At 46.0% G+C, this 9,512-nt stretch overlaps 1 protein-coding gene across 2 annotated transcripts in view; it reads left to right on the plus strand.

The window, feature by feature from the left end:
- Positions 1-7,061, plus strand: part of FGGY (FGGY carbohydrate kinase domain containing) — a 150,780-nt gene extending 143,719 nt beyond the window's left edge. Inside the window, exons 15-16 of one of the 2 annotated variants that reach the window (XM_082484122.1) lie at positions 5,867-5,928; positions 6,826-7,061. In XM_082484122.1, the coding sequence (XP_082340248.1) occupies positions 5,867-5,928; positions 6,826-6,907 (144 nt within the window). In that variant the 3' untranslated portion in view covers positions 6,908-7,061. The remainder of the gene's footprint in view (positions 1-5,866; positions 5,929-6,825) is intronic. The other variant, XM_082484124.1, reaches the window with a different exon arrangement.
- Positions 7,062-9,512: the final 2,451 nt, after the last annotated feature.

A 9,512-nucleotide genomic window follows, 5' to 3' on the forward strand; every position in this document is an offset into this window, starting at 1 on the left:
GCATCTGTTAGTCTCAGCTTATGCGTGTGGAATAGTGATGAGTGAGAGAGAGGTTCTTCATGGTTGAAGAACAGTAAAAATTATTACATATAACATTATTTACTGTATTTGTTACAAGGACTTAGAAGCATAAAGAAAGCCAGTCTGCTAGTTTGAAGGTACTTACACCTGCTGAATTCTGCAAATCAAAGTAAATCTGTTGGAGAAGAATATTCCTATATTTCGGTCTATTGTAAATGGGGCAACTTATTTTCCTGTGATGCTGATCTATGACAGTAGAGCTGTACGAAAACACCATACGAAAACACTCTGGGTAATGGTTTCAGGGTAACGAACGTGAAATTCTTCTGTGTGGCTCAGAAGTTGAGACTAACCTTCCATGCAATGCCCTTGTGTCATGCAAAGAAGAGTGTTTGCTGGGACAGATTTCTCACCACGTTTGGCTGTAAGGATGGCCGCGTTTGATCACTTGGCTTGTATTGCCACAATAAAAAAGAATATATTTTTCTCCTTCTGCATAAGTACTAAGAAGAGGTGGATTAACAGCCGGCTTGGGAAGAAGAAGAGCAAGCCATGCCTCTCATTGCAGCTTGTTCTGAGATTCCTGAATTAGTTATGTTATCATTTATGAGTTCAAAGTGGTTTACAGCAGAGTTATTTTTCATCCTTCCCATCCTTCATAGGCCAGTCATTCTTGGTGCAACAGAACCATGGCTGTCACTGTTCCATAGAGAAAACTTGCTTAATTTATATTGGAGTATCCCTCTTGGTTTTCATATTGTGTGAGGATCCTTCCTCCAAGTGGCAGGCACACTGGTGCTGTAACTGGAGTGTGGTAGACCCACACAATCTGGTGAGCTTTGCTCTATGCTTTTGTATGTGCAAGCCAAATGCTTCCAGCCACCGATACCGTACAGTAAAACTTTAGATGATAGATGGTTGTTTTCCCTGTGAAGTTAATCACTATGCTAGGTAAAAGTCCAATCGTTTCTTGGAATTATCAAAATGAGTAAGTGGGGAGAACACAGCTGGGAAATTGTATTTGTGCTCGAATGCCTCATCTCTTTAACTTTGCATACACTTTTTAAAGTACCCGAAGAAAGTAAAAGCCCAAATTGTTAAGGTGACTGATGTTCCCAGCGCATTAGTTTCAATGGGATTTTGTTACTTGACTTCCTTACCTAAGGCTGATGTCCCTAAATTTGATTTCTCATTTGATGACAGGGCCTACATCCCATTCATTTTCTGTCACATTCAGACACGTAAGTCCTTGAGTCACTATTCAAAATCAGACTCGGGGACTATTCACAAGTGGACTAATCTTCCTTGGCTCCCTCTGTAGTCCCAGGGGCGATGGGCTGCTCTTGTGGGATGGGCAGAATCATGCCGGGTGCTCTGAGACAGCCCTTGCCAGGAGCCCATTGACTAGAGGATCAGAGAAGATCAGTCTCCCAATCTGAAGCTAACCCCTGGTAGCGCCTCCCGGGAGCTCCTGGTGCCAGGCTGCCGTGCTTTTCCTGGTGCCTCCTGGCGTGACAGACTAACTTGCTGCACTGCGGCTGCCACGCAGCATTAAAAGCCTTTTCCTTCCTATTATTGAAGGGAGAACAGTTGAAATTTCCAGCTTTTATATTCTATGTCAAAATAGGGTTTCCCTAGGAGATTCAGTTTTCCCTGGATTCCAAATAGGGTTCCCCTGGGAGATCCGCTGCCTGTTGAGGCTACCCTGGGGTCTTAAACCGATCCCCTGCCCCAGGTCGTGCTGGAGAGCAGAATTTAGCCGCCAGTACCGAATGAATCTGAATGACTGCTGACCTCCCCAGCTGGGTCACCCTTCCAGCAGCAAAATGGCACCTTGTTCTGAAATCTTGGTGGGCCTCGGAGAATTTGGTTCTCTGGGCCTGTGCCTTCTGTCCGGGGCAGAGTAACCCCGCTCGCCTAACTCTCTCCATGGTAAGCAGAGTGTTTACTGGCTTGTATCTGTCTCCGCTTTGACACTCTTAACAAAAGGTTAGGAATCATGAATGCATCCCTTTATTTCTGCTCCACAGTGCCTCTCTTTTTTTTCTGCGTAAACCCTTCACTTGCCTCTTGCCCAGCCTTTAGAAATGATGATCAAATGCGAACTTTCAGGGTTTATTTATAGCATAGCTTTTATGGAAAGAGAGAAAAGAAATGATTAAATAGCAATTTTACAAAATATTTTGTTTTAAGAGAGAATTCATTGTGTTTAAATCACTGTATTCATTGTACTGTCTAGACTGGCAAACAAAGAAGATAGAGCGTCATTCAAATTAAGATTGTGAAATTCTTGGTGACTGGAATTATGGATTTGGATGTCAACCCTCAAACAAACTATTTCTGAACAGCGGTATTATCACTTTGCTATATTTAAGGCTTTGTTGGAGACAGAACAGTGCACAAGGTTGATCTGATTCAGTAATGCGATTCTAATGTTCCTTTGTTTCCGATTTCATTATAAATTCATATTTTCAATGTTCTGTTCCTCTTTGTCCCCAGAAAATTGTTGAAAAGACTCTCCTCTGGGAGTAAAGTTTTTGTTCAAACTAACAATGACCAAACTGACTTTAAAAAACAAAAAAACACACAACTGAAATGCAAATTAAGAGAGGGAGTTCATTTAGGATATTTTGAGCAACCTAGAATGAGTGAGTTGTTGAAAATTGCTGGCTGTGTATTTTTTTAACGTGTTTTTCCACATTACCATGGTAGTTGCTGTGAGACCTTAATGCTGTGGATTCTCAAAGATCTAGGTATTGTCAGTAGATTTAAAAATGCAAAAGTATAGTACCTGGTAAGCTGGAAAGACATCTTTCTCCTTAGCTAAAGGTGGATAGATGGGTGAACCAGCAGAAGATAAGTGACAGACGGGCCCTGTTCCCTAGTTCAGATCAGGGCTTGAAGGACCCATTTTCCTTTTGGGACCTCTCTAGCCTGTCCTGCTGCCAGCCCTGTCATAGAATCATACAATCATTTAGGGTGGAAAAGACCCTTGAGATCATCAAGTCCAACCATAAACCGGGAGCAGTGGCTCGTTCCCCAGCTGCCTGTCAGAGGACAGGACCTCTGTGCCAGGGGTTTTGGGTTTGAGGAGGCCTCACCGGGAGCATAGGAGGCTTTCCTCAGCCCTGTGGAGACTCGATTTCACCCTCTGAAGACCAATGTGTCTGAAAGGTGGAGTGTCACAGATGCCCCGTGTGGTGTTGGGCCCCAACAGGGTGGCACAGGCGGAGAGTGAGGGGACGTGGGGGAGGGAGCCCGTGTTGGGGCCAGGACCGCAGCGGCCGGCAGGACAGCTGTGCCCAGGAAGGCTGCCCACACACCTTCCACGCCTGGTGGAGTCAGCGCTGGAGTCTGTTCTCTCTTGAACCAGCCTGAGGAGACCTGGAGTTAGATGAGTAACAACCTAAAATAAAACCTGTCTGAAGATATGTTTATCTCAAAAGGTTGGCTTGTTTCCCAAAGAAGCAGGAATGCATTTTTCAGCACTGGAAGTTAAGAGGCCCCGGAGTAAAGCAGAACAGGAGCGTGTAGAGCATGGCAGAAGTGGAACATGTCCTGGGAATGGCGCTGTCTGTGTCTTGGTCTCTTAATGCTGCCCAGAATGGGGCAGCAGCAGGCAGACCCTGCGTGTGCACGGAGGGATGGATGACAAAGTTTGGGCCTCCCTTTCATTTTTGTTACATGTGAGAAAAAAGTGGATTTGTCTGAGACATTTAGACCCTTTAGGTGCCTTGGGTTTATCTTCATGCAGTATCTCCAAGGCAATTCAAAAAGAGTTGTAAAGCAGGGAGCAGAAAGCAAGGCGACTCTTCCCATTAGTGAGTGCTTCGAGGGGCTTTGCCTCACGTTTTCTGTAAGACACGAAACTATCTGGAAAAGCAGTACTGATTGTAACAGAGGGAATTGGCTTTTACTTTGAGGGTTTTTTTTCTGTGTGTTCATTCTTTTTTTTTTTGGGTAGTCTCTAAATCCAGCTGGCTGCGTAAGGGAGTTGTAAAGGATAGACTATTGTAAACAGGAACAATGCTTAAGCAAGTATCACCTGTTAAAGAACAGGGAATAAATGCCCGTGTCTCTTACTGGGAAAGACACCAACCTTTCCATGCCAGTATTTTAATCTGGCTGGTGTGCAGAGACTCTGTGCCAGCAGGCTCACATGGCCCAGAGAAAAGAACACACTATCTCACTGGAAGTGTTATTTCAAGGGTGTTTCTTGGGGAATCAAAGTCCAATCAACTTCTGCACGTATGGAAGAGCATTGACTGATGAGTGCACAGAAATACTCTGTGCTGTTTTATCAGAAGCACTGACTGCACCATCACTGGCAGTGCTTTTTGCTTTGGTAGAGCCATGATTTCATCCAGTATTAACCGCCTGAAGTTGATAAGTGTGGAAAGTAGGTGTTCCACATTCCAGTGGCACTCTTGGACTGGCAGTATTAAAGGACGTGTTGGATGAAGCAAACGCTCACAGAACATGGCAGGTAATACTGCAGGTTCAGCCAGGCAGGGCTGGGGACCGCTTGCTGCTCTGGCACACGGGTGGCATCCCTGGCACTTTGTGCCTAGGTGAGCAAACACTGCTGTGCGTGGGATAAAGACTATCTGTTGCCTTCACGGGCAGCCCACTTACCTCCTGGCATTCAGGTCATGATTGTATTTCTTTAACACAGGGGAAATGGGAAACCAGAAGATGTGAGCTCTGTCGGTCATCTTGCTTATCCTCAGAGCCTCCCTGCCTGTCCTGGGCCGTGAAGCTGTGCTTACCTTCCTCATCTACATTGTGAAGTTCTAGGAGATCCTCAGTTGTAAAACGCTGGATTAGTGGGAAGCAAGGATTTTACTACAGCAGATATTACCGCCTACCACCTCTTTCAAAAATGCAGCCGTAGTAGTGGACTAGGTGGCTTCCAGCCACAGCACAGGCTGACTGTTCTCCAGGGGTCATTCTGATACTCTGACAGTGCTGTGCTTCAGGCACTAACATTAGAACAGGTTTAGGGTCCTGCTTAGAACCCGTGAACGCTGATAGAGATTTAGTCAGACGCTGATTCTTGAATACCGATCTTTTATGTTTAACACTGTTCCATCTGAAAGCTATTGCTTTAATGCTCCTTGTGAAATACCTTCCACTGAAAGTAGCCTGTGCCTGCTGCCTCCACCCTTGCCTGAGAGCTTGATCTTCTATGGACATTGGTGATTGGTGTGGTTGCTCAGGAGAATCCACAGAAAATCAGAATCTCACAGACATCAGGAAAGGAACCAAATTATTCCGTCCTCTCCCTTCCACACAGGACTCTGTCCCAGGGACTCCTTCTGCAGGGAATTCTGTGAGTCTCTTCGGTTGACTTGGCTTTGGCCAAAAGCAGAGTAGGATCAAAGTCTGTCTCTTACACCTCTATACTGGGAGGGCAGCTCTGGGCTCCGTAACAGAACTCAGCAAGTTACCTTTAGCTGCTGGAGCGTGCTCGAGTCCTCCTTTGCTGCAGGGAATTGACACTAAGGGATCTCATGTAAAGTATCATTTTATTTGAGAAATCTCCCCTCTGGGGATGCAGTGTTTAACATTTCCTTTGGTTAGTGTAAATAATAAAAGATAAGTCTGTTCTGCCTCGGACTCCCAGTAAGAAAGAGGAACAGATTTTGGTTTACAGAGGGGTCTGCAGTACTTTGTTCTCATGACTACTATATAATGGGATTGAACATATTTTATGCCATCTGGCTTGTTCAGCCGAAACAAAATACATCAGTAATGTTCTGATTGGTTTTGAAACATCTTGTTCTTGTCAAAAAGTATTTTAAATCAAAACAGGCTTTTCCAGTTTGTGTTTGTCTTTTGCTAGGAAGCCATGGCAAAAATGGGGAAAATTGGGAGAGTCGTGCAGCCGAACCACGAGCATAAAAGGTAATCCTGATTTACCACAGACTCCCAGACTGGTGGGGGTTGGAAGGGCCCTCTGGAGCTCCCCCAGTGCCACCCCCCGCCGGAGCAGGGGCACCTCCAGCAGTGGCACAGGACACCTCCAGGCGGGTTTGGAATGGCTCCAGAGGGGGAGACTCCCCCCCTCTCTGGGCAGCTGTGCCAGTGCTCTGCCGCCCGCACAGCAAAGAAGTCCCTCCTTAGGGTTAGATGGAACTTCCTATGGTCAAGTTTGTGCCCGATCCCTCTTGTCCCGTCACTGGGCACCACAGAAACAAGACTGTTCCCATCCCCCGGTGCCCTCCCTTTAAGGATTGATAAGCATTGATAAGATCCCCCCTCAGTCTTCTTTTCTACACAGACCCAATTCCCTCAGCCTTTTGTGTGGTCATCCGTGTACTGAAGATGAAGTTATGGTCTGTCTCTCTATAGCTCTGCTTGAAAGGGTGACATTTCCCACCCAGATTCTGTGCGGATGATACCCATCCCCTCAGCCCGGCTGACGGCGGCGGTTGGCGGGCAGCGGCCTGGGAGCAGCGCCGCCCGTGCCGCGGCCTCCCTTGCCGAGCCGCCAGGGACGCGGCGAACGGTTCCGACGCTGCCGGGAGTTCACGGCGACCCGAGCCGCCGTCCCGGAGAGCGACCGCGGTTCCCGACTCGCTCCGACCTTTGCGCCGTTCCGCCTCTCGGCCGCCACCGCCCACGCGCCGCCTCAGTCGGGCAGCACCGGGCGGGGCCCGCGGGCGCGCGGCGGGGCGAGGGCGCCCCCTGGCGGCAGTGTCGGCGGGGGCCCGGGGGAGCCGTGGGCTCTGTCGCACGTCTGTTGCAGGGGATTTAGGTCTTGAAACCTCAGGCTTTGCTGAAATTAAGTTTCTCATACAGATTTTATGACAAGAAATACGAAGTGTTTTTGAAACTCGTGGAACACCAGAGAGAGTATCGCTCCATCATGAACAGCTCCTAACGCAGCGGCCCGGCAGCGGGGAACGGCGGGATAACGCGGTTCTGGATAACTGTGATGAGGGTAATTTCTTCTCACTGGACTGTCCGTGGTAAAAATATATTTTCATCATGTAAAGTGTACATTTTAATTTTTAATGAGCAATAAAATGCATTCATTTCACTGTGAAGCACTGGGTATTTTTGGTCAATAATCCCTGTTCCCCATGGACAAGGAATAACCATTTTCTCCAGTCAGAGAAGACAAGGAGACCAGCTGCGGGTACCCCAGTGCCGGTATCCAGACTGGCCACACGCAGGAGCAGCACAAGAAGCAATGTCCCTCACCCCGGGGGACACGAAGTGCTGCCCTTTGCCGTGTTTCTCACCGGTAACTACCCGCGGCATCACACATGGGCCTGGTAGTATCAGTGTCTGCTACAGCTCAGACCTAAACACGAGTTCCACTGGAAAGGTCTGTTTGTTTTTGGTTTTTTTTTTTTTTTAACTCTGATTGTAGTGCTTTTTTGGTGGCTGATATTTCAGAATCACTTTGGCAGCTATGCAGTCTTTTCCTCTCTGTTTTCTCCTATTTCGTGCCCCCAGTGCACATCAATCACCGTGCAGATATGAAACGACCCGCTGTTGACACCGAAAGACCAGGCTGAGCAGACACAATTGCTGCAAATATGTTCATAATGCAGGTGTGTTCCGTCTGCCCTGCCAGCTGCCTCGCGGGGAGTCAGCCCTGAAACAGCCCAGCTCTGTCCGTTCTCATCACGCCGCTTCAGCCAGACCCAGCTCAGAGCGTGTGTGAATCCGCAGCCCGCCAGCACAGGTACAGGGAATGCAGAGGGGAGGAGAGAGAGAGAGAGAGGGCTTTCCTTCCTTTGACTTGCATTTGTCACGGCTCAGAAACCTTCCTGGCTGCCTAGTGGCCAAATCCAGTCAACAAAAGGCTTTCATTTGTTCCCAGGTGGTTTTTGGAGACTGGCCTGGATAGTTTGTCCTACAAGGTACAGCCAGGCTCACGCTGACAGGTCTAGGCATAACGACTGTGGAAGGAGAGAGTTTGGACACTCTGGTTGTATACAGCAAAGAAGTTTCACCTCTGACCATACAAATTGTTTTGATCTCGCAAGATCCAGACACTGCCAGTGCCTTCGGTGAAATTCTCTCAGAAATCATTTCTTTCTCTGCCATTGGTCTGTTACTTCTTAATAAAAGATACTATTCTGTTTAAAAAGCAAAACCAGGGTCCCCAGCTGAAGGAGAGGATTAAGAAGTGAGGGGCGACAGAACAGAAGAGCATATTCAGATCAGCTATAACTCTGTTATAGGGCGCTCATGAGGACCTTTCTTTTCTCCAAACCGAAAACTGCCACTCTCTTGGTGAGTCTGAGCAAGAGAAACAACCTACAGTCCTCTCCACAGAGTCCGTATGGAGATAAATGGACTCCATCTTTATACACTTAGCCTGATAGAAATTCCATTCTATAGTACTGGCATAGGCTGTAATTCCCAGTTAAATGCAAACAGAAGTTACACAATAACAAAATTACACTTAGAGAACTTGGAAAATAATCATTTCTGGGTTTTTTTATGTTAGTAGTCAGCACTCAAAAACATCTGGTTATTTTTTTAAAGAAACAATACACTTCCTGCCTTGTAGTTCATGGAAAAGCAATTGTTGCCATTTCCAAAGTACCCATTGTTAAGAGAAACAGCTTTACAAGTTCAGGGACATAATTAAAGACAATGAAAGTTGATGGGAATAAAATGAAGAAACATCATAACAAAAAGAGTATAACAAGCAAGAAAACAACTGCAACATGATGCTGTATCATAGCTTACAATTCAAGGGCACAGTAAAATATGTCAACTGAAAATACACAGAAGGGAAAAACAGTTGGAGACCACTGTATTGTGAACAATAAATATTCATAAATTTTAATACATCTGTTTTAATATACAATTCATCTGTAAAAATGAAGTCCACTGACTCCAAATACATAGCAAATGTACAGATTACACAGGGACAGGCGTGGAGGGTTGTCCTTTTTAGCACTTTTAACTCTTTGCAGCTCAGCACAAACAGACATGCACAAACACACTCCAACTTTGGGAAACTTTCTGTAAACTTCCTGCTATTTATATCATCATCCTAAACTTGGCCTTGATCTCTCCAGCTGAACTGGTACCAAGATTTACAAGGAAATCACAAGGAGTGTATGAAGTCTAGAAAGGAAACAACAGTTGTGCTAACTTTGTTAAAGCTCAGATGCACTGAGTTCAAGAAAGCTGTGTACCTTGCACATAGGCTTACACGGAATAGTTACGCAGATTTGTTCACATTTCTTACACGATCTTTTAATGCTTTTCTCCCCTTGTAATACTCTACTTTATCGTTATATTTTTGTTCCAAGCCAGTGTTACTACCAGTCTCATATTATCCATTTTTAAATCAGGACTGTACTCATTGCAGAGCTGTAAAAAATCTGTTTTCCAGCAGATGTGTAATCAGCTGTAATAACACAAAGCACTGATACAAGATTTTGTAGTGATACTATCTAACATTCCTTGTGTTAGACAAGATTTAGCAAATTGTCCCGTTTGCTAAGTTCTCAAAT

The sequence above is a fragment of the Vanellus vanellus genome (assembly GCF_965231255.1).
Source record: "Vanellus vanellus genome assembly, chromosome: 5".
Taxonomy (NCBI): domain Eukaryota; kingdom Metazoa; phylum Chordata; class Aves; order Charadriiformes; family Charadriidae; genus Vanellus; species Vanellus vanellus.